Source organism: Perca flavescens, chromosome 22, assembly GCF_004354835.1.
Source record: "Perca flavescens isolate YP-PL-M2 chromosome 22, PFLA_1.0, whole genome shotgun sequence".
NCBI classification, from domain to species: Eukaryota; Metazoa; Chordata; class Actinopteri; order Perciformes; family Percidae; genus Perca; species Perca flavescens.
Window position 1 is genome coordinate 1,885,561 of NC_041352.1, and position 26,496 is coordinate 1,912,056.

General features: G+C 41.4%; 1 protein-coding gene across 2 annotated transcripts in view; it reads right to left on the minus strand.

The window, feature by feature from the left end:
- Positions 1-307: 307 nt before the first annotated feature.
- LOC114549310 (SCO-spondin) overlaps positions 308-26,496 on the minus strand; it is a 31,252-nt gene continuing 5,063 nt past the window's right edge. For both annotated transcript variants that reach the window (XM_028569559.1, XM_028569560.1), the window contains 10 exons: positions 26,108-26,304; positions 25,713-25,827; positions 25,262-25,401; positions 20,836-20,882; positions 17,281-17,487; positions 16,071-16,166; positions 7,901-7,961; positions 7,244-7,374; positions 2,487-2,637; positions 308-804 (listed from right to left, as the gene is read on the minus strand). In XM_028569559.1, the coding sequence (XP_028425360.1) occupies positions 785-804; positions 2,487-2,637; positions 7,244-7,374; positions 7,901-7,961; positions 16,071-16,166; positions 17,281-17,487; positions 20,836-20,838 (669 nt within the window). In that variant the 5' untranslated portion in view covers positions 20,839-20,882; positions 25,262-25,401; positions 25,713-25,827; positions 26,108-26,304 and the 3' untranslated portion in view covers positions 308-784. The remainder of the gene's footprint in view (positions 805-2,486; positions 2,638-7,243; positions 7,375-7,900; positions 7,962-16,070; positions 16,167-17,280; positions 17,488-20,835; positions 20,883-25,261; positions 25,402-25,712; positions 25,828-26,107; positions 26,305-26,496) is intronic.

A 26,496-nucleotide genomic window follows, 5' to 3' on the forward strand; every position in this document is an offset into this window, starting at 1 on the left:
AGGAAATCTGGAACTATTTCATCTTTATTCACAAGTCAGTGCTGCTGACTATTTGTAATAAATTGGGTGTATGTAACAGGAGAGAAGGATGTGGGGAAATGAGGGGAATCGGAGGGACTGGGAGTTTTGCAACATGCTGCTGGTTACTGTAAGTGCTGTTCAAAGATATACATGATGGAAAAGGCATGGGTCTTTTTTGGAACAACTGATAATAAAAAGACAGACAGCTGACAGTATTCTTCATGTGTAGAAACTGGTTACTGACCAGTCCATTGGACCTGAACTGTACTGAAAAAGATTTCATCAAACAGTGAGAGTAAACTCCAACTTAAAGAAAACTGATGGCACATATAGTTGTTTTCATTTTCTTTAAACATACAAACAACACATTTCAATGCATAATAGGTCTTAGGATCATAGGTCCTTTAATATTACAGTAGAAAAAAAGCTGTACAGGTTGAAGAATAAAGGTTAACATTTCAGAACAGAAACTCTATGATCAGCAGTAGCATCCAGTCATATGATGTCTAAGGACTACAGAACAATGTGTACATCAACATTTTTACAACAATCCATCCAACGATCTGTCCTTCCCAAAATTCACGAACCATCACCCAGCTGGCTTTCAGTGTGGCGCTCCCACTCGGCTTGGTGTTCATACTCGCCCTGATGCACACGCACGCACGCACGCACGCATGCACGCACGCACGCACACACGCACACACACACACACACACACACACACGTCTGGACAAGAAGTCCTGTGAGGAGGAGACTGATGGAATCATAACTTCACTGCTTCCTCTGCAGGATAAAAGACAGACATCCAGTGTCTCTAAAGCATGTTATCTTCATTTGGAAATCTCTCTGAACAGCATGACTTAATACACGTTGAATTTCATATTTGAACTGTATTTAAAAATGTTTTATATTGAATATATTGCCAATGTATAGAAAGTTATTTCAAATGCATGTATAACATTAAAAATACATAAAGCACAATCCCAACAGCAGTCAGAAGATAGAGCATCAGATGAGAAGTGTGTGTGTGAGAGCGACCACACGCTATCCAAGACTGATCACTGTAACAACCAAATCCGTCAGACTGCCGGAGTGTAGAGCTGGGAGGGGAATATGAGCTGGTGGGGGATGTTCTGTATAGTATTTGGCTACATCCAATTAACTAATGCAATCAGCCATGTTGATGAATGGATTAGCACATAATTGCTTCAGAGGTGGGATCCGTGATTGAATTATTCATGCTGGGCAAAGGCAAACGTATGTTTCGCTAAGATTAGCAGTGTATGTCCGCCTGGTGTTAATGGAAAGTGACTGAGACAGACATGATGGTTGAGTGTTCCAGTCGCTTACTGAGCTGCCTTCTACAGGGTAAAACTTTCAGTGATGTTACAGCAGGTATTTTTCGTGGGTGCTTTCCGAAGACTGACCAGCACAATGCCAGTTTGAGCTAGAAATATCCACTTTATCATCATCATCAATAGTGTTAAATCCCTTTACCTGAACCCATCTGGAACATGACAGGTGGTGTTGATGAAGGGGTACTACATCTTACGGGACTGTCAGACAGAGAAGGTTGGGAACCACTGAGCTAGTGTAACGTCCTACATCTACCTGCCCACTCATGTGCCACCTTCACTCCATTTCCTTTAACAGGCAACACACTGACCACTGCTCATTTTGAACACCTGCTGTGACATCACTGATTGGGGTGTGGCCCCAGGGTTCTGTTCTTTATACTTTAAGTGGATAACTGAACTAAAGGGATTTCTAAGTTCTTTAAAGCTGGCTTAGTTTGTAATTGGAATTTAGAAGAACCCAAACCTGAAAAGGTGCACGCAACACATTATAGGTCAATAGTTTAAGCAAGATGGTGTGCCTTTAATCTGAGATTTTGTCAGGTTTCATTGCACAGTAATAACATGTTAACGGTGTCCCTCAGCTTTAAATTAGCCACCGTGCCATGTCGGCCACTCATGAGCTCAGTTATATGATCCCCACATCAGTGTGGGAGTGTTGATAATGGTGCTGAATGGAAAACAAACTGTTCTCACTTTATCCAAAGCTAGTGGCATTAGAATGATAAGAATCATGTTTGGCTTACATGCTGTTAGTCTATATTAGTTAAGCCACATTTGAAGAAGAGCAGTAGCAGTTTTCTGTCCATTTAACCCGCTCAAAGGTGTTTTCTCTAATATTTCACGATCAGTAAAATGAAAATATCATATGAGAAAAGTTGTAAAATAACTTCTGCGATACACTTCTCGATTTTTCAATCAAGTTCCCTGACTCTCCCTGTTGAGAACATGCCTAGCACTTCCGTGCCATTCCTATGTGTGTGCTGGGAGCCTGGAGTGTGTAAACGTGTGCGACGTACAACATTTTTACATCTATTCAAACTCTGGCTTCTCACACTGATGTAAGAGATGAACATGCAAATCCATTCAGCCACATTCATTCTTCCCCACCTTGGCAGCTGGCGCATTCACAGCTGTGTATGACGGGCAGGACGATCGGCTCGCTCTCTCCACTCTCACACTGAAGGCTGAGGAAACGGACTGGGTTGTCAGGGTCCAAACGGTAACTACAGCACTTGCAAACTGACTGGAGGTAGGGCTCCTGTAGAGAAGGAGAGAGGACAAGAGAGAATGATATGATGGAAGAGGAGGAGTGAAGCAAAAGGACGAGAAGAGGTGAAAGGAGAGCCAGAGGGATAAGGTAGAGGGAGCCAATTAGGAGAGGAGAATATGATGAGGAAAGGGTGAAATTAGAGGAGGAGGAGGTTTAGAGGAGGAGGAGAATTTAGAATTAAAAAAACAAACATTGGGGGGTTGGAAGTCAAGGAAGAGAGGAAAAAAGGAGGATGAGTTTAAAGGAGTCGAAATGGTATCAGCAGGATTAATATAGGAGGAGAGTGGAGGCAGATGAAGAAATTAGAACCCTGACCTATTCAATGACAAAATGAGAGAGGGTGGACTAAAGTTTACAGTATTAAGGACAAATTGATTCTAACTTCAATATAGGGGGAGTATATCACACACCAACAGGCAATAAAATATCACCTGAAAATATAAAATCATCAACATCAGACTATAGTTTAAAGCTCCACATGGAAATATTTTCTATATTAACAAAGAATCATATCAAGACACGTAATGTGTAAGGGGTCGCTCACACTGAAGAAGCCACAGAGAATTAGAATCAAACTATGCAGCTCCACAGAGCTTTTTAGCCTCTTTTAGTTAGTTGCTTACATTGTCCAGCAAATCCGGCTTTCATAAAGGTAATTTCAGCCAGCTGTCAGCAAATGAGCTCCGATAAGCCCAATAACCAAACGGCAGACTGCTAAACATAGTCGAGCAATTAGAAATTGCAATTATTTTGGCCGCTTGTGGAAGTGGGGTTAGAAGCTGTAAACACAGCACTGACATGTTATGACTATATAAAGTGTTAGCAGAGGGTTGCTTATGTATACATCCATCACACACAGAGCAACAGCAGCATTCATTTGGAGACAATGTCTGTCCACTTGTAAGTCCAGTATCACTCTTCTTTTAGCTCTGTTACATCTTCACAACTCCCCGAGGGAAATAATAGAAAAAATATCTGGCTTTTTAGCTGCTCAACTCCACATGTTCACCAGCTTGTTGCTGTGTCTGTCTGCGTTTGGTGCTGAGCAGTTGGCCTACAGTGGGTTTATCAGTGTTTGTTTTTTTTCACTAAAAACAGCTGTTTTCTGCAGCTGAAAATAAGAGCAATAAGTGTGAACCAAAACATTAAAGTTGCAGGTGGTAAAATCAAATCACAGAGCTGAAAGATGCCAAAACGCTTCATAGAGCTGAGGGGAACTGCAGAGTCAGTTGACAATTATCTGTAGGTTCACTTTTACATTTACAAATACTGCCCATTTTTAAATACAAAATTATTAATTAGTGCAGCTTTAAAGGTGCAATATGTTATACTGACTGTTATTTCTAGTGTTTGATATAGTTGCTGCAGTACAACTTAAAAATACTGGAGAGAGTTGTCTCCCCGCCCCCTCCTCCCCAGACTCCAAGTTGCCGGAGGTTGCCAGGCTGAGACCCCAGACTCCATGGTCTCGCTTTGCCAGACCCTCCTCCAAAGCGCGCTGAAGGAGCATCCACAACTATGTTGCTAGACGCTTGTCTCACATAGCCAGACATTACTCCACAGCACAGCGGAGTAGATAACGTTAGATGCTAGTCTCACATAGCCAGACATTACTCCACAGCACAGCGGAGTAGCTAACGTTAGATGCTAGTCTCACATAGCCAGACATTACTCCACAGCACAGCGGAGTAGCTAACGTTAGATGCTGGCTATATTGACAGTCATAGAAGCCCATGCTCACACAGCTCTGTACCCAACTGACAGACACACTTTTTCGGCTTAGAATTACAGTAGGAACCGCTAAAAATAACACTAACTTGCCGTCTTCTCCATCCAACTGAACACGGCGGCGGCGTTAGCGAGGACCAGTTAGGATCACTTTACTGGCTATGTCTCAATTTGTTTTTGCGAGTAACCAACTCGGGTACTCTAGCTATATAATTCAATATGAGTACACAAATGTTGAAATGACATAAAATGCCGTCCCTAGTAGCTGTGATAAATTAGCCTGAAAATACATCTCCAATATTTTGGGGTTTGTAACGTCTCTGGCCACACAACTGTTAGAGACATGCCGTTTTTTTTTTTAGGTCTGGTAGAATCTATCTCCGCTGATCCCATTGTTTGTATGCTGCTTTCATGGCTGTACTAACGTTACAGCTGTAGCGCGCTGGGTTTACGTTTTCGTTCTGAAAACGTTCTGTTGGAAATTTCAAAAGGAGAAAATACTGGCATTGTTGTCAGAAAAGACAGTATTTCAACTTGTTATGTTTCCTTAATATCTGATGACGCATTGGGGTCATTTTTGGATTTATTATAGTAAATATACTATTACACATTGGACCTTTAAGCTTTTGGTTGACAAAATACTGAGACACAGCACCTTTTGGTGATCTTACATTATAAAGATGAATAATAATGATATTAACAATTGTAATAATAGTTTGTGCCTGATGCATTACATGACAAATCCAAAAAGTAAAACAGATAACTTAGACAGCTCAAACACAATACAACCACATCATTGAGAATTAGGTGGTAATTTGGTATTTTTGTAACTCTTGAAATACCCCAGCCTTGGTGTTTTGCATGAAGGTAGCTTCTTGGGAGTTGTGCTTGTGTTTCCAATTAGTTTAGGAAGAGGAGAGAGATTGTGGAACGGTACAATGGCTGGTAGCAGAGAATGATAGGTAATAGGATAAGTAGGTGAGAGGAAGTCCAGGATCAAAAACACCTCCAAGCTCTCTGTAAAATAGTTATTAATACTTCACACACTTTGAAAAGTCCACAGTGTGTGTGCATGTGTGTGCCTGCATGCATTGAGGACTTCAGCTGGTGGTGGGAAAGAGCATGTGATTCTTGTGAATAAATTCCTGCTTCCTCCAGTCCTGCTGATCAATCCAAAGGGAACTTTTCTGCAACTGCCTAGTCACTGGTTGCCACAGTAACAGGAGGTAATGACATATGTGGCTGAGCAGATGTTTATTTTCACTAATCTAAATGACTCTATTTTTACAGTGATGTATGGATGCCAAGGGAGAACAATGTCACCATGGTGATGAGCTTGCTGTCTTGCAAGGATAAAAAACGAAAACGAGTGAAAGCAGGAAAGACAAAAGGAGAAAAAGAAACAGATAGAATCTCTAACAGAATTTACATGTGACCCCCACACAAGTCTCACATACAAAACATCTATATGTACAGTACAGGCCAAAAGTTTGGACACACCTTCTCATTCAATGTGTTTCTTTATTTTCATGACTATTTACATTGTAGATTCTCACTGAAAGCATCAAAACTATGAATGAACACATGATAACTCTGCAAACCCTTGGTGTTCTCTCAATGAGCTTCATGAGGTAGTCACCTGAAATGGTTTTACCTTCACAGGTGTGCTTTGTCAGGGTTAATTAGTGGAATATTTTCCCTTATTAATAAAAAAGCAAAGGGTGGCTACTTTGAAGAATCTAAAATATAAGACATGTTTTCAGTTATTTCACACTTTTTTGTTAAGTTCCATATGTGTTCATTCATAGTTTAGATGCCTTCAGTGAGAATCTATAATGTAAATAGTCATGAAAAGAAAAAGGAAACGCATTGAATGAGAAGGTGTGTCCAAACTTTTGGCCTGTACTGTAGATCACTGGGGATTTTACTGTCCTGCCTTCATGTGAACTGTGTATTTAACTGTAGCCACAGCTGACAGAAGGCAAAACAATCAGTTTGAGACTGTTAGCTGTTCTCTGCAAGTGTCTTACTGGCCTGTGTTTATCTATGACGAAGTTAGATTACAGCAGGTGTGACCAGCTGCATGGGCCATGTGTGTGACTACATTATGTTTTGAAAAAAAAAACACTCTTAACACCCTGATGCAATAATTCTGATTATTTTCTTGCATATTGTGAAATTGTTTTAATGGTTAGTTTGTAAGGATTTTAAAGGACAAAATTGTTTAACAGCTTTTGTCTAACTTTATTGCACTACATCATGGGTCTCCATCCAGTAGCTCGCAAGCAGATTTCCAGTAGCTCGCCAATAGGTTGACAAACTGAGACACAAAATTACCCCAACATTATTAAAAGTGAGGTAGCTAACTTTGTGGCCCAGAGACGTGTAAAGTGGTAATTGTTTCTTGACCCTGATGGGAATATTTTCAGTGATGTAGCTAACTTTGTGGGCTAAAGAAGTGCGAAATAGTCATGAACCTTGACGTGAAGTTAAGATTTTTCATAAGCTTTGGGTATAGCAATTTCAGCAAACAGTAGCTTCATTCAGCTTATGTGTGTTATGTAAATAAATGTAAGCAATGTGATGCAAGTAGCTCTTCGCCACTTTCGTTATTTTAAAGTAGCCCTCAGATGAAGAAAGGTTGGAGACCCCTGCACTACATGATTAAACATTATTAGGTGTGAAGTCCAGATGGGCAATTTCCAAACAATTATAACCAACAGCTTTTTTTGTTTTTTGTTCCAGTTCTGGTCCCTTTTAGTCCACTTTGCTGCCTGCATTGATGTTTACTGTGCTTTCCCTCATGTTAAAGTCAATACTCGTCATGTTCAGAGAGGAATATCTTGTCTTTGTGTGTTCTCTGTACCTCCAGGATGACATCTGTCCTGGACAGACAGCGTCCCCGGCAGAAGCTGACCTCCACGTTGTCAAGCCGACAGTTTCCCTTGGTGATGTTCTTGACCTGCACATGGCGACGACACTCTGGCACGGGCTCGTCTGGTAGAAACACAGAGAGGATGGAGGGAAAGGGGCAAAATGAGATTGGACAGAGCAAAGGAGGGAACAGAGGGCAAGGAAAAGGAGATTATGAGAAACCATAAATTTTGCATGAAAAAAAGGAGGAACAATAGAAGAGACTTAGCCAGAGAGTTCCTTCCAGAGAGCATAGTGACATTGCCATGCTCGCAGCATGTGACATTTCCTCCACTGGGAGAGATACAGTATTAAAGCCCCAATGTGCTGTAGTTTAACTAAGTAGTAGTTTTAGCCTCCTATAAAATGAACTATAGAATATTTAAACCCAAAGAATGGGTTTGGAAGTCATGACATGGAATAAAGGGAACCCTTGTGGTTTTCTCTGTTTGTTTGAGATTTGCATGTTTTACAACAAGTAGTATTTTAATTGTTCCATTTATGTAGCATTACCATAGATGAGCATGGGTTTAGGATAACAATTGAGCCACTGAACAGTCTCTAAGTTGATGTGTGATGTGTTTTCCTGCATACTGTATGGTGTACTAACCTGGAAACTGCTTTCTACAGACTGGACAGCAGCTGCCTGGCTCCTCCACCTTGACCTCGCCCTGAGAGAGAGAGATAACGTGAGTTATGGCCCATTCTTTTAATCAGTCACAGACAGAAAACAGACATATGCAGTGATGAACAAAAGATTTAGTGATAAACAAAACATCTCAAATAATCTCCCTTACCCCTGTCAACACTCACAGCCAATTTATTGGATGAAGTTATGTTTGGGCATAACCACTTGCATCATATATTTCACTCAACATGTGACAATGAGCACACATATAAACTTAGCACAAAAAGTAAGGAAATGTTTGTTTGGTAGATTATTTCTCTGTGGTAACAATGCTTTTTGGCAATAAATCTTATACCACTGGGAAGCTTGTTTAGTTCCCTATCAAATGGTGCCCCATTTGTAAGGAACATCCATTTGTGGGATGAGCAGCAGCACTGAGTATGTGGGTTGCGCCCATGAAAAATTTGCTAAATCTTCTCTGCCAATGCCAAACAGCTTATTCTGCAATTGACTCATTTGGTGGATTGGATGATTGAAGTTTGAAGAAACAAGACATATTGGCAATTTAACAATTTATTCATTTCACAAACAGGAGCCTCAGTAGCGTGTGGAAGAACCATACACAGCCCCAGCAGCCTGGCACCTCCTCCTCATGCTGGTCACCAGCCTGGTCACACACTGCTGTGGGATGGCATCTCATTCTTCAACCAGCATTTGTCGCAAGTCAGCCAACGTGGTTGTGTTGGTCACTCTGGCACGAACAGCACGCCCAAGCTGATCCCACAAGTGTTCAATGGGGTTGAGGTCAGGACTGCTGGCAGGCCACTCCATCCTCTCCACTCCCACATCCTGGAGGTAGTCTCTGATAAACCCCGCCCTGTGGGGGCGAGCATTGTCATCTTAGAGGATAGAGTTCGGTCCCAGACTGTGGAGATATGGGATTGGCACTGGTTGCAGAATCTCATCTCTATATCTCTGCATTGAGATTGCCTCCAATGATGACGAGCCTTGTTTTTCCAGTGAGGGAGATGCCACCCCACACCATCATGATGCCTCCACCAAAAGTTGTTACTCTATCGGTGCAGCAATCAGCATAGTTTTCTCCGTGTCTTCTCCACACTTTGACACTACAATCCATCGGCTGTAGGCAGAATCATCCAAACACCAAACGAGTCAATGGCAGAATAAGCTGTTTGGCATTGGCAGAGAAGATTTGGCAAATTGTTCATGGGTGCAACCCACATACTCAGCACTGCTGCTCATCCCACAAATGCATGTTCCTTACAAATCGGGCACCATTTGAAAGGGAACTAAACAGGCTTTCCAACGGTATAAGATTTATTGCCAAAAAGCATTGTTACCACAGATAAATAATCTACCAAACACAAATTCCCTTACTTTTTGTGCTAAGTTTAATATACAGTAGGTTTGGTTGATGTTGCTCAAAATTAACATGACACAAATTACATGGACAACATATTAATTGTGTCAGTATTTGTCTAAAAAAACAAAAAAGGAAATAATATCATCTCTGTGAGGCTGTACTCAAAAAGTGCTAACAATGGCAATGCTAGAATTCTGATAATATAATAATAATTACCATGGTCACTATCTTAGTTTAGCATAGGAGATGCTAACATTTGCTTATCAACTAAGGCTAGTGAAAATGTCATCAGTGTTGGGCATAAACCAAATAAATTTGACCTGATGATGGCTAGATGAAAAGTTATTAAATGTATCTATCTATATTTAATGGTCATCCATCCAATGGTTTTTGAGACGTTTCACAAAAAAAACTAAAATGTACAGTAAACTCATGGTGGTGCTAGAGGAAAAGCCAGGGGATCACCAAAGACCCTGGGATAGACCACAATTGTCTGTATAAAATGTCATCGTAATCCATCCAATAGTTGTTGAGATATTTCAGTTGGGACCAAAGTGGTGGGCTGACCAACATGCCCAAGAGCTAGCATGGCTAAAAACCAATATAGTATTAAAACAGATACACCAGTAGAAAACCTCTGAGAACTGACTGCTTTATTAAAAACATTAGTCCCAACTCTCTCCTCCCAGAGCACTACTGGGATTAATTTAAGCAAGTTTAGGACCAATTTAGACCAGGGTTGAGATCCAGCATAGAGATAGGAAAAGGACCAGATATATAAAAGGCAAAAAGGGAGACATAAAGACCAACAATAGCGAGACAGTGACGTAAGGACACAAAGGATGTAGACAGAGGGAGCGAAGCCACTGAGGAAGAGAGATCCAGAACAGTCCTGAGAAAAGCAGGGTGTCCCGTGGTGTCCCTGTCTGAGAATAGCTGCTGTTAGCATGCAGAGTCACACACACACACATACAGCACCCCCACCAACACCAGCCTCAGTTCACCCCTAATAACTTTACCCAACTATAAAATGCCTCTAACACACACAAACACACACACACATACTTCTCTTAAGTGTTCACCCCGAGGACTTCTCCTTCAACTCTGCACTGCCGCCAGCCTTCCCTCAGGGATGGAGGGAGTCCACTCACTTAACGGGTGGGAGGTCACGAAGAGGACCATTTTAAGCCTTTAAGTCAAGAGACTGTATGCATGTATGCGTCTGTGTGTGTGTGTGTGTGTGTGTGTGTCTAATGCAGCAAGGGATAGAAATTGTGTGAAAAGTGGATTCCTGGTTATTTCAAATGAAAGGGCACATGGCATTTAAAGTAAAGGGTAGTCCAATGTGTGTCGTCTACAGGTTGTGAGATAGACATCAGAGCTCTATTAATGTGTCTGGTACAGAAAGAGAAATGAGCTGAAAACATCCTGATAACTTTTATCACCCAATATAATAACAAACCTTCAATCCATTACGTTAAAAAGGGCCAGCTGGAGGAATATTGGGAGATTTCATTTTCTTCAAAGCATTGTGGTTAAAGGGATACTTTGCTGATTTTCAACCAACTTTGTGTCATAATAATATAATATTAATAATAATAATGGTCAACTTCCCTTCATCTTACCAGTACCATGAACTCCCTACTCACGAGCCGGAGACAAACCTCCAAGTTTGACCCAAAACAAGGTATTTCCCAGGGCCTATTACGTGAACATGAGACTAGACTTCCACATACGGAAGGAGTATTGAAGTGGATTTCTATAGAATATATAGAAACCAAGATTCGGTTGCTCTATTGTCCATTTCTTGCTTAAAATGTTTTCAGAAACATATTTCAGCTTAGTGTTGCTAACTGTTGTACAAGATTGTTTGTTATCAGCCGGCAGAGGTGGGTAGTAACGAGTTACATTTATTCCGTTACATCTACTTGAGTAAGTTTTTGAAAAAATTATACTTCCAGGAGTAGTTTTAAATCACTATACTTTTTACTTTTACTTGAGTAGATTTGTGAAGAAGAAACTGTACTCTTACTCCGCTACATTAGGCTACAATGAGCTCGTTACTTTTCTTTTTACCTCTTTGGTATTCCACGCGTCATTCTACACAGACGAGGAGGAACACCACAGAGGCCAGATCAACATGTCCTGGATTTTATTTCAGTTACCTGGTTTCACCTAACCTAACAACCGCGGTCCCGCAAGCTGTGTCACGACCACTGACATATATAACGGTGGTTAACAACTAGTTCAATCAACCCAGGTTTTCCCAATCTAGCGGCGCGTGTTCACATAAAAGAGGCGATGTTTGCACAACATGACCAATAGCCACATATTTTACATAAGAAGAGCAAACTATAATTCTACATAAATATGAAGAACACAGACACGGTTTTACAGACAAAACGCAATACAGTCGCTGCTTCCTAAAACAGGAGGAAAGCTGGCAAAAAATAAATAAATAGCTGACGCTGTAGATGCGTAGGCTAGCCTACATCACAACGCTTATCAATATCACTTCCCCATCAGTCAGGCACAACATCTGACCATAATTACACTTGTGCTTTCCATAAACTGCCGTTGCTTTAGCCTATTATTTCAGTTGCAACCCTGGCAGTGGAAGCGATCGTGAGAGCAAATAAAAAATATAAAAAACATAATTCAAACCGCTGTGCGCATTGGCAACACATGGCTCAAGAAGCCGACAAATAGCCGACATGTAATTCCCTCCCATTAAAATCTATATATTTCATAAATATACCCATCAGGGAATGTTAACGGGGTTGTCGGTCTCTAAATGTTTTTTGTATGAGCGCACCCCTCTCTCCCTCTCTCTGCGCACCGAGCTCCGCCTGGTCTTCTAAGAATGGTGACGCCGTTATCAATTGACTATTGATTGGTCAGTATGCGGTGCTTTTACACCGGTTGATCTCTGATCTCCAACATAACCTGCTCCCGACCAGGTTAGGCGTCCAGCATGAGTTACCACCCCGATTGAACCCGGTAACAAGTGATCCACCTTCATGATACAGAAAACCAAATCTTGCTTCGTAGTACATTTAGAGCATGTTTACCTTAGTAAAAGTGCCAAAACAGCAGCATCATTACCTTGTTCTAGTTCTGCCTGCAGAGTTTGGTAAAAAAAGTATAAAGGTTTGGAAATTTGTGTTACTTGTGCTTATTTATTTTTTATGTATTATTATTTTATTGATTTTATTTTTTAAGTATTTGAATTTTCCTTGATTATTTTAATTTAAGCTATTTTGTAATTAATTAATTTAAATTATTTTATTGATTGGATGAAGTAGACTATAATTTGCCTAAAGATGATTATTTTGTATTTTTGTCTGTCTGATTGAATGTTTGTGTTAAAAAAAATAAACCAGACGTTACTCAACAGTTACTCAGTACTTGAGTAGTTTTTTCACCAAGTACTTTTTACTCTTACTCAAGTAATTATTTGGATGACTTTTTTACTTTTACTTGAGTCATATTATTCTGAAGTAACAGTACTTTTACTTGAGTACAATTTTTGGCTACTCTACCCACCTCTGTCAGCCGGCTGCCATTCTGTGTCAATATGGACAAGCTTGACGTGCTTGCATTACCCCACCAGCGGGAGAGTTTATTGGTCTGGTGCGGTTTTCTACATTTTGAGCGAAAGGGAATATCACAGCTTCTTTTTCTGTTTTCTCTGGACATGTAGCACCAATTTCAAAAAACATTTGTGCAATTCTACTGCATAGACAGCTCAATTTGATCAAAAGACCCTCTTTCCAGCAGTAAAATACTTCTTTAACTATAAGCTGAGTCATAAATGACAGAATTCCACTTCTCAGCCTGTCAGGAGAGGGAACACTGTGCAATAAATGACCTTTTCATATTGGCCGGGATAAGGAGTGCTTTAACTGAGGCATAACTTAGTGCTGCCAGGGGAGGTGAGGGAGAACCAACTCTGAGTCCCTCCAGAAACACAGTGCATCAGCGTAAGGACCAGTGTACACCACAGGTGGAACACTCAGTAGACTGTTTACTTTGTGGAGCTCACAGTGCAATCAACCTCTCCTTCATAGTTCTGGACGTCAGCAGAATTTATTTTTACCCCGGCCTTTATACAGACCTGGTGTGCTACAGTTATAAATTTAGCTCACTGTGGCAAGGATGAGACAGTTGACTTTTCTATTGTGACTTTTCTCAAGTTCATCACCATAGAGAGATCTTTTATAAATGAAGTCATTAGTGGGTAGCCTTCTAATTAAAGGGTTATGTCACCTACATTATATATATATATATAAGAGAAATGTTCTCACTTACCTCTTGTAGTATGTAGCCATGCAGACAGTTTTACTTTTATTTACCCACATTTTAAGACAAGAGGATCAATGAAATAAAACGTTTTTTATACTAAACAAACATGGATGTCATCCAGTTCCGCACCTGATAGACATAAGAGGGGAACTTTGCACTTTTCATTAGAGCAATGTAAAAATTCCTTTTGATTGTGGCATTCCACTGAGGCTGTCATCATGGTAATTAGAAAGATATTCATGATAATTGAAATCATTTTCAGACTTAAATATGTCAACAACTATTGAGTGAATTGCCATCAGATGATGTCCAAACATTAACGCTCCCCATCAGGGTGAACTGTATTCATTTTGGTGATCCAAACTTGTCCACTAGTGCCATAATTAGCTTATATTGTTTTTATGTGGTATCAAAAGTTCCACCTGTCTCAAAATGTATTCATATTTAATACGGAGTTCATTTTTTTCTTCATCTAGTTTCTACAGAGAACATACATAATTGAACACTTGGCTCATCATCTTTTGTAAGATGACCAGCTGTTCACCACTCATACAGTATGCACACAATTTAGCTTTATTTGTGAAATGAAGTCATTTTTTTCTGTGATGTGCTCTCACTAACAATGACAAGCATGCACTGGTACCCATAATCCCTCATGCACGACAATCCAATTACCCAAACCATATGCAAAAAGTTAATCTTTTTTAATTCTTCAAATCTAAAGAAGATGCTATACTTGACATATAATGCTCTCAAATCTGACAAAAAATTTCAACTGTAACTAAAAGTGTGCTTTACATAACATACATACATTTTACAGAACAGGTTTCAGCATTGCCAAAAGTTGATATGTTATATTGGAATGAAATTCAGTTACGCTTAATGAGGAAACCAGGTTTCAGTATTTCATGGCAGGAAGAAGGGCATGGTAAAGGAAGAAGTGCAGGCTTGTGGGAGGATCGGACAGTCAGGTATTGATCTACTTCAGCCAGCGACTTGCAGAGAACATCCCACACATTCTTGAGGGAGCAAAGCATCTCTCGCTCAGAGTAATTGAGATGTTTGTGACCAACAGAGATGCTGCATGAACTGTACCACCCCGGGATAGGAGTGGCGGTTGAGTTGACAGATGTGTTTGTCTGAGAGACTGATCGTGCATCTGTATGTGAACCCTGATCTAGCTTTACAGTAAGACTCATTCAGTCTGTTTGCCAGGCGACACATTCTACTGTAAAGAGAGATGAAGCTGCATAAACAGATGCATGATCAGTGATATTAAATGATTTATCAGCTGGTAGAGATTTTGTTATACACTTCCTACTAAGGTTACTATCCCCCTAATGTGTATATTAGGCCATTAAGAGCAATGTTGCAAGCAAGAAATCTTTAAAGCGCCCATATTATGCTCATTTTCAGGTTCAGAATTGTATTTTAAGGTTGTACCAGAATAGGTTTACATGGTTTAATTGTCAAAAAACACCATATTTTTGTTGTACTGCACAGCTCTCTTTCACTGCTGCAGATCCTCTTTTCACCTCGTCTCTGTTTTAGCTACAGAGTGAGACCTCTTTTCTTCTTCTTCTTCTGTTTCTTCTTCTGTACTATCTTTGATTGCACTCGCACATGCGTAGTAGCTCAGATCGTAGATCATGTCAGCTAGCTCCATAGACAGTAAAAGAAAGGTTGTTTCTCCAACTTCGGTCAGTTACAAGGCAGGATTAGCTGGGAGACTTCTAAACGAGGGCGGCTAGTGACGTAGAAAGCCGTGCAGATTTTGAACAGCTCACCCGGAGACTGAAGGCAGGACACATTCAGAAACCGTATCTCACTCAGAACACGATGGGTGGATTTTTTTCAAAGTTTGTATGCGTGTGGAATAGAGGTGTGGATCTTCACTGATCTCCCGATTCGATTACGATTATCTTCGATTCAATTCAATATCTCGATGGATCACGATGCGTCAAAAAACATTTTTCTATTAAAGCCATATAGGATATTTGACTTGACAAACTTCATTGCACTTGATTTGTGATTCTCTCCCGTGTCTCCACTCAGCCGTTTTGCGTGTGTGTGTCTGTGTTTGTTTGTTTGTGTCTGTGTGCATGTCTGTCTGTGTGTGTGTGAAACTGGTTAGGCTACTGAGAATGTTATTTTTTATTTGAATGTTCATGCCGCGGCCGGAAAATTAACGAGCGACGTCATTGCGCTATAATCGATAATGGTGGGCCACTGCATCGATGCAGCATTGTCCATGTCCACATCCCAATGTATCGATTATTTGATTAATTTCAACACCTCTAGTGTGGAAGCACCAGAGACACAAAATAACACCCCAAATCCCAGAAAATATAATAATAATATAATATAATGATAATATGGGCACTTTAAAGCAACATTTACAGGATTTCTGCCTTAATGCCTCAAATGTCAATTTAGTACTGAGTGTCAGTGTGTGTGCCTTACCTCATCACAGTTGAGTGGCGAACATCTTAACTGGCACAGTTTCTTCCCGTTCACACAGTGACATGTCACACAGCCTTCATCCCACTCTGATCCGGCCTGGCTCACATTAACAAAAACACACACAATGTTAATATTTACTTACTAGACTTTAGAAATGCAGGAAATATGAAGATCCCTCAATAGCCTGTTAGTCTGTCAGTTCAACTGTTCAGGTTTGACAAAGTGCAACTGGTCATAGCACAGGATAAAGCTCTGCCTGCACCTCTGTGCATAGTTTAGGTTATGGATGCTGTAATCATGACAAAAATGAATACAGACTACATTATGTATTTTGTTAGCTATTGGAATCATTAACAGTGCCCAGTTTTTACCCGTACAAAGGCACCAACTAGGGAGTGCCTCTGTGGCTCACACAGACATTTGGCTTAATAGTCATGAGGTAGTTAATGGTAAAACCATAGAGGGTCTTTATATTGACATTAGTCATCACCAGCTGACAGACAGTGAGAGAGAAACAGTGTAGACAGTAAAGAAAGAGAGTGAGATAGCAAGAATGACAGAGGGGTAGATGAAGGAAGAGAAAGAAAAAAGAAAGAAAGAAAGAAAGAAAGAAAGAAAGAAAGAAAGAAAGAAAGAAAGAAAGAAAGAAAGAAAGAAAGAGGAAGACTGAGGGAGAATGGGGATGAAAAGAAAAGCGATGGAGAAAGTGAGGGATTGAACACGAATCCTGTAATGAAAGCACAAGAGGTACTAGTGAGGAATAAAACAGAGGTTATGGGTGGAGAAATAAAAAACAAAGAGAGAATAAAAGGCCTGAAGAAGAACGATCACGAGGGGGATGTGACCTCTTGTCAGTGTATGATTAACTCTTATAATCCTATAATATCCCTTCCTTCATAAATAATTTCTGGCAGGCTTGCCCAGTTGCGGTCCCAGTGCCGGCTTTTTACGCCACTTCCTACATAATTGATTAGGCTGAGAGGTGGAAAGGCACTGTGGTGTAATGTGGCCCGTGGGGCACGTCACTCATCTTCTAATAGGCCCTGAGTAAATAACACAATGAGACCATGGTAATGGTAAGGTTCAGATGCACGACACAATGAGGCAGACACAATGAGTCAAAGCTGCCAAGTTAGCTGGGCAGAAGATGTTTGTTTACTTTGAGTGTAAGTCAGTGTGTGCGTGCATGTGTGTGTGTGTGTGTGTGTACCTCCCGCAGGATGCCCTGGTCATGGCAGGGACAGAGGGCGGACACACACCCCCTCAGTGTTGCGGTAAAGCCCCTCCCCACACACGCAGCCCTCGATGGAGCGGCTGCAGTTGACAGGAGAGGAGGAATAAATGTCTTGGCAGCTCCTCTCGCACAGCGGGACCTCCTCCGACGCGCTCCTCTTCCACTGCTCCCCGTCAGGACACGCTACGGGGGAAGAGGAGAGGGAAAGGAGTGAGAACAGTGAAAGAGGAGGGAAGATGAGACAGAAAGATGGTAGGATGGTATGGAGGATATATTTATTGTATACACAAGCCCCCGGCTGAGCGCCGCTACGTTGGAGTTTACCCCGGTGGACGAGAGGGTCGCCTCCCTACGCCTGCGGGTTGTGGGGGGGAAAACTCTGACTGTTGTTTGTGCATATGCACCAAACAGGAGTTCGGAGTATTCAGCCTTCTTGGAGACCTTGAGTGGAGTCCTGCATGGGGCGCCAGTGGGGGACTCCATTGTTCTGCTGGGGGACTTCAACGCACACGTGGGCAATGATGGAGACACCTGGAGAGGCGTGATTGGGAGGAACGGCCTCCCTGATCTAAACCAGAGTGGTTGTTTGTTGTTGGACTTCTGTGCTAGTCATGGATTGTCTATAACGAACACCATGTTCGAACATAGGGATGCTCATAAGTGTACCTGGTACCAGAGCACCCTAGGCCGAAGGTCAATGATCAATTTCATAATCGTTTCATCTGATCTGAGGCCGTATGTTTTGGACACTTGGTGAAGAGAGGGGCAGAGCTGTCAACCGATCACCATCTGGTGGTGAGTTGGGTCAGGGGGTGGGGGAAGACTCTGGACAGACCTGGTAAGCCCAAACGTAGTGCGGGTAAATTGGGAACGTCTGGAGGAGGCCCCTGTCCGACAGACTTTCAACTCACACCTCCGGCAGAGCTTTTCGTGCATCCCTGTGGAGGCTGGGGGCATTGAACCCGAGTGGAAAATGTTCAAAGTTTCCATTGCTGAAGCTGCGGCGAGGAGCTGTGGTCTTAGGGTCTTAGGTGCCTCAAGGGGCGGTAACCCACGAACACCGTGGTGGACACCGGTGGTCAGGGAAGCCGTCCGACTGAAGAAGGAGTCTTTCCGGGATATGTTATCCCGGAGGACTCCGGAGGCAGTTGCAGGGTACCGAAGGGCCCGAAGGGCTGCAGCCTCTGCCGTGAAAGAGGCAAAGCAGCGGGTGTGGGAGAAGTTTGGAGAAGACATGGAGAAGGTATTTCGGTCGGCACCAAAGTGCTTCTGGAAAACTGTTCGCCACCTCAGGAGGGGGAAGCGGGGAACCATCCAAGCTGTGTACAGTAAGGATGGGACACTGATGACCTCAACTAAGGAGGTAATAGGGCGGTGGAAGGAGCACTTCGAGGAACTCCTGAATCCGACTAATACGCCCTCTATGTTAGAGGCAGAGCTGGAGGATAACGGGGGATTGTCGTCGATTTCCCAGGCGGAAGTCACTGATGTAGTCAAAAACTCCACAGTGGCAAAGCCCCGGGGATTGATGAGATCCGTCCAGAAATGCTCAAGGCTCTGGGTGTGGAGGGGCTGTCCTGGTTGACACGCCTCTTCAACATTGCGTGGAAGTCTGGGACGGTGCCAAAATAGTGGCAGACTGGGGTGGTGGTTCCCCTTTTTAAAAAGGGGGACCAGAGGGTGTGTGCCAATTACAGGGGTATCACACTTCTCAGCCTCCCTGGTAAAGTCTACTCCAAGGTGCTGGAAAGGAGGGTTCGGCCGATAGTCGAACCTCAGATTGAAGAGGAACAATGTGGATTCCGTCCTGGTCGTGGAACAACGGACCAGCTCTTCACTCTCGCAAGGATCCTGGAGGGAGCCTGGGAATATGCCCAACCGGTCTACATGTGTTTTGTGGATTTGGAGAAGGCGTATGACCGGGTCCCCCGGGAGATACTGTGGGAGGTGCTGCGGGAGTATGGGGTGAGGGGGTCTCTACTCAGGGCCATCCAATCTCTGTACGACCAAAGTGAGAGCTGTGTCCGGGTTCTCGGTAGTAAGTCGGACTCGTTTCAGGTGAGGGATGGCCTCCGCCAGGGCTGCGCTTTGTCACCAATCCTGTTTGTAATATTTATGGACAGGATATCGAGGCGTAGTCGGGGTGGGCAGGGGTTGCCGTTTGATGGGCTGGGGATCTCATCGCTGCTCTTTGCAGATGATGTGGTCCTGATGGCATCATCGGCCTGTGACCTTCAGCACTCACTGGATCGGTTCGCAACCGAGTGTGAAGCGGTTGGGATGAGGATCAGCACCTCTAAATCGGAGGCCATGGTTCTCAGCAGGAAACCGATGGAATGCCTTCTCCAGGTAGGGAATGAGTCCTTACCCCAAGTGAAGGAGTTCAAGTACCTTGGGGTTTTGTTCGCGAGTGAGGGGACAATGGAGCGGGAGATTGGTCGGAGAATCGGCGCAGCGGGTGCGGTATTACATTCAATCTATCGCACCGTTGTGACGAAAAGAGAGCTGAGCCAGAAGGCAAAGCTCTCGATCTACCGGTCAGTTTTCGTTCCTACCCTCACCTATGGTCATGAAGGCTGGGTCATGACCGAAAGAACGAGATCCAGGGTACAAGCGGCGAAATGGGTTTCCTCAGGAGGGTGGCTGGCGTCTCCCTTAGAGATAGGGTGAGAAGCTCAGTCATCCGTGAGGAGCTCGGAGTAGAGCCGCTGCTCCTTTGCGTCGAAAGGAGCCAGTTGAGGTGGTTCGGGCATCTGGTAAGGATGCCCCCTGGGCGCCTCCCTAGGGAGGTGTTCCAGGCACGTCCAGCTGGGAGGAGGCCTCGGGGAAGACCCAGGACTAGGTGGAGGGATTATATCTCCAACCTGGCCTGGGAACGCCTCGGGATCCCCCAGTCGGAGCTGGTTAATGTTGCTCGGGAAAGGGAAGTTTGGGGTTCCCTGCTGGAGCTGCTCCCCCCGCGACCCGACACCGGATAAGTGGACATAGATGGATGGATGGATGGATTTATTGATAATTCAAATTGAAAGTCCAAAGAGAAAACTAATAGAGATCAAATTAAAAATATTATTATTTAACTACGCTACTAGGAATATATGGAGGATATATATATTCACAATTCAAATTGAAAGTCCAAAGAGGAGGAGGATAAAAGGCCCTGCTGGTCAAATCATGACATATATAAACGTAATCTTTTATGAAGATATGAGGGGTTGCACTTTGCGACACTCTGCTCCCCATCCTCTTTTTATCTCTTTCTCCCCCTGCTAGTTTAAGATGGTATCACCTGTTTACGAAACAAAAACCCAGTAATTGCCTTGGTAGGCTGTGATTGATGTGACTGTTGCTCAGTTATTTGAGCCAACTGTTGCAGCAGCTGTTACTAACTACAGATAGGTTGACATATCTATCATGGTCCTGACAGTTCAACCACTGATTATTGTTGCTGATGCTGTCAATGCTAGAACCAAGGGGCCTATAAACTGCAAGAAATGCGTTCAGTAAGAACAGCTGTGAGGGAGAATCACTCACCATCACAGAACTTGGAGGTACAGTTGAACACTCCTCTTTGGCACACACTGGAGAAAGAAGAATCAGGTGAGTGAAATAATATGAGGGGAAACCAGCAAGGCTGATATTGCAGTTCAATCACTTACAATCACAATCACTTTGCTACTAATTTCAGAACCTTGACGTCATTTTTCAAAACTCTAGACACAAAACTCACAACCAATGATCAAAATACACATTTTTCAAAACTCTAACACTTTTTTCAATTGCTTGGATACAATACACATAAACAAAAGATCATTTGTTCATTTAACAAAGATCACTTGTTCAATATGACACAACTTAACATCAAAGTACTACTATTTCAAAAAGCAATTCACACATTACATTTCAGATAATTGTCTATTCATTTTCTTACAATCATCTAACTATCAATCCATACAACTACTCAAAATGATAAGTAACTGTTGCATTACTCTTAATGCATAGTTGTATGGAAACAGACAAACAATATTCCATGTTTAGATCATGAAAGTTTCAAGATTGAGATTCATTGTCACCAGTTAGCGTGAAGCATGAACCAATTAGAATACAGTATCTATGGATGTCATATTTTATCATCATTCTTTACTGTAATGTACTACTGTTACCAGACATTGTTTCTATGGTCCCATGTACTACCTTTACTGTACTGTACTACTGTTTACCAGACACTGTTTCTATGGTCCCATGTACCAACTTTTCAGACTATTTACAGTATTGACAGTATTGCACTGTATGGATTCAGGACCTTGGAATTGCTTGTCCAATTCTTCCAACTCGCTACTGATGATTGAGATATATATTTACAGTCGTGAAAAACATTCGGACACCCATGCTAAAGTTGACTAAAAAGAGGAATAAAAAAATCATCTTTTGCAAATTGATCTTAATGCCTTAATTAAAAAAAATGAGGAAAAATCCACTCTTTAAGGACACCAATTTTCTTTGTGAATGAATAATGTATCGTAAATAAATAAATATTCTTTCTTAAAATACAGGGGGCATAAATGAGTACACCCCTATGTTAAATTCCCATAAAGGCCGGCAGATTTTTATTTTTAAAGGCCAGTTATTTCATGGATCCAGGATACTATGCATTCTGATAAAGTTCCCTTGGCCTTTGGCATTAAAATAGCCCCCCCACATCATCACATACCCTTCACCATACCCCCACATCATCACATACCCTTCACCATACCCCCACATCATCACATATATATATATATATATATATATATATATATATATATATATATATATATATATATATATATATTTGTGTGTGTTGTCCTTGCAAATGAGAATTTGTATATATATATATATATATATATATATATATATATATATATATACTTATACCACATTGGTCTGTAGTATTCTCTCTACTACTGCAGTACTTTTACAGGGATGTATTTACTTGTAGTACCATAATGAAACATGTATCACCTATTTTGTACTACAATATTTAATGATTGTACGAACGATGACCCAGTGAAACCATGGGTAGCTTGTGTGTGGGTGATCTAAAGTAATGTTTCAATGGTATTTCATAATATATTTGTTTTTTGAACCAGTGATTGTGCAAGTGCAAGACTTCTTTAGAGATATAAATGCACAATCTAATGTTTTGAACATTGGACAGTCTGTGTTACAAGTGATGACTGTTTTGAGTTTTGTGTCTAGAGTTTTGAAAAATCACATCAAGGTTCTGAAATTAGTAGCAAAGTGATTGTAAAAAACTGTATTGAACACGGAGATACCAAAGCAAGCATCATATCACACAGCTGAGCCCATCAGAATATATCAAATGAGTATCAACACACTGTGAGGGAGATGAGATGACTTACCCGTACCTATACGGCATGTCTGCTGCATGCCGGCCTATCTATTACAGCAGATATCACTGTAGCAGACCAGATTGTTGTTGACTGTATAGTTTGACAGAGACAGTGAAACTCAACTCTGCCAATGATCCGTAACACTATCAGAAATCGACTCTGAGATGATTTGAGTAGCATTTTTTATATCCAAATATCATTGTCAAGTTACTTGGGATATCTTGGTACATTTATGATGAATAAATTAGACAATGGTCAACTTGACAGCGGTACTGCTTGTACTAGGGTTAAACAACACATTCCATAAAGCCCTGTGCATTTGGTTGCAAAGACAGTTAGTTACTTCTAACCTTAGGTCGAAGGCTTTCACTTTTAGAAAACATATGTTGTTTTTATAGGAGTTTAAATTGTTCTACCATCTCCGAAGACATATTTAAGTTTTGTGCTGTAAAACTCTTTGATTGGCGATCAGTTAGATGGGTGCACAATGTGTCTGACTTTTAGGCTGTTTATTTGCATCCCGTCTACAAACACTCAATCTTCCCCGAAACCTTAACCAAGTAGTTTTAGTTGCCTAACTAAACTGAAGATCAGAAAACATATAAACTATTTTAACAGTCATATATGTTGTTTCGGAAGGCCTTGACATAAAAGCTGTTTAGATGTTAGGGTGTTTTTGGGTCATAAATAATGTTACAATCTTAACAATGATTACTATGATGATGACATTTTTAGTGACATACAAATGTTTCACATGGGCTTTAAATGTTTATCACTGACATATATTTATATATATTGAAAGTATCAAAATTATTGCAAAATGAACGTTGTGTATGAGCGATGCATGCTAGATGCATGTTGCATCTTTCATGTATTATTATATACCAATTGCTATCTTGGAACTAAGAATAATAAATAAATATTATTGTCACATACTTTACTAAGAGCTTAAAAATAAAAATAAACAGTGTGAAGAGACAAAACTAAAAATTAATTTCATGAATATGTGAGTATATAACCAGGTCTAAATCCTACAGGACAGTCTGGCTGCTCACAACACAGCTGGTTACCGTGACATTTGGCAGGAACAGAGGTGAACAGGGACAGTCAGTGTGGGATATGAGGGAAACAGTGAGACTAGAAAAATTTGATCTTATCGGGGGTAAAATACAATTCTATCACAGCAATCCAACTACACACACACCCCCCACATCCCCACACACACATGCGCGTTCAGACCAAGGTTATAATTGTTAACGAAAATGAACAAAATAACGAAAACTAGGTTGGAAAAAAATTTTGTTAACAGAAATAAAAACAAAAACGAGGCATTACAAAAAAATTATAACTAACTAAAACTGTAATGTCTGTTTGCAAAACTAACTAAAATAAAATAAAATGATCGAGAAAATGTCTGTTGTTTTCAACAAATGTTTTCGTCTTTATCAATGTATTTCATAGAGCAAATAACGTTATATCTTGTGTTGACATTTCCGACCATAGACCTGTTTTATACAGTCTATACCATAGACCATGGCAGTGGAAGGTGGTAAAATATGTGTACAATTTATTACAGGGAAAAGTCCCACCAATTTGAAAGTACATTTGAGAAGCGCGCACAAGGAGGCTAACCTAGCTTACCTTAACAAGGTAAAGGAGAACGCATAGCCCCCTTTCCCCGAAACAGAAGCTAACCCCGGTACAGGGCATGGATGTATGGGTACAGGGCATGGATGTATGGGTACAGGGCATGGACGTATGGGTACAGGGCATGGACGTATGGGAACAGGGTATGGATGTATGGGTACAGGGTATGGATGTATGGGTACAGGGCATGGATGTATGGGTACAGGGCATGGATGTATGGGTACAGGGAATGGATGTATGGGTACAGGGCCAGGCAGCATGACTGCAGGACAACCGCAGGACAGAGAACACTACAGGCATGCTTTCACCGGCGACCCGATAGCTGCTGGTTAGTAAATATGCATGAACACTAAAAGCGTGAGGAAGCGTGGGTTAATATGTGTATTAATATTGGGATGTCTACACAACTGTGTGAGTCGATTGACTTCAAAAAGTTCGCCACTTTACTCAAAGCAAAGTTCAAAACACCTGTTCATGTCTGTCTTCTTTAGTCTGTTGGCTATTTAGGTTTTTTTCTGGCACACGTCATTAACACATTTTGCACTCACTGCTGCGTCTTGTGTAGACTGTTGACATATTTGTGCTCATCATATTTACATTTTATGTAGTGGTGTTATTGTTGTATACATTGTGAACACATATTTCTAAAATTGTATGATGTTTTTGTTGAGTTATTATTGCATATATTATATATATATATATTGCAACATACTTTTTCTGACATTTTTGAATCTTGCCCCTGACAAATAACCCATATTACAAAAAAAGACTAAAACTAACACTAAAACTAATAAAAACTAAACTCAACTAGCAAACCTGCTTCAATTTAATTTAAGAATTAAAACTAAAATGAATTTCAGTTTGAAAAGTCAAAACAAAATAAAAATAAAAACTAATGAAAAATGCAAAACTATAATGACCTTGGTTTAGACCTGTCCAGAAGGGCAGTGGCACCCAGGGGTGCAGGCTCCAGGTAAACACTGAGTGTGTGGCCAAAGGTCCTCACAGGTATATGGACAGGAACCTGAACAGTTACTAAACACCTGCCCAGTAGGACACCCTACACACATAGAATGATTAACATACAATGAATTACATCATGTCTCATATATATTTCAATACACAAATATGTGTGTGTGTTTTTTCTCTATGCACACTTTACAATATATGTCTTCAGAACAGATTGTCTCAGACACATTTGAGGTCACACCTTTGACTGTATAACACTAACTGAAAATATCACTAATTAAGCTTCTTATGAGTTGCATGGCAACCACTTAAGAATAATTCAGGAGTTATATTGCTTGGTAGAAATAAAGTACATAAATGTGCTCAATTTACAAATTTCAATGATGTGTGTGTTTTTGTTACCAGGCTCTGTTCCAGTGGTCCAACACAGGACATCCCACCACCAGCAGGAAAGATTGTAGCCGATCCCCGTCACCCCGGAAACAAACAGTTTGAACCCCTCCCCTCTGGCAGGAAGCTGCTGTCCATCAGGACCAAAACCACACACCATAAACACAATGCTTAACACACACAATGCTTTCTTTTCTGTTTCTGTATTTATTGTTTATTCTTATAATGCCCTCCATGAAGTCCATGGCTTATTATGTTTGTTTGTATGTATGCACCAATCACCAAACCAAATTCCTCGTAGGGTAACCACTGTGGCAATAAACTCCTTTCTGAGGGTCTAATTAGGATGATGTACAAATGTTGGGAAACTGTCAAATGTGGATGTTAGTACTTGTTCCAAGTCAAACCTGGACATGATGGCAGATCACAGTTCTTTTTCTGCATGGTGTCATCACAGGAAGGACCGCCCTCTGTATCCTGGCAAAGGCGTGTCCTTGTCATCTGGCCACGGCCACAGGATGCTGAGCAGGAGCTCCATGGGTTCCATGGCTCATACACCGGACACTGAAGCTTGGTGCACACCAGAGTGCCGTTCTCACACACACTGCAGATGAAGGGTTGTTTCGAGAGGTGAGATAACAGCTGATCTCATGCTGGGGGGAGTAGTAGCCTAAAGGTTAGAGAAGCGAGCTTGTGACCAAGACTTTGTTGGTTCAATTCCCCAGACAGACACAATAAAATCTGGGTGTGGAAAATGAAAGAACAGCCATCATTAGCACCACTGAGGTACTCTTGA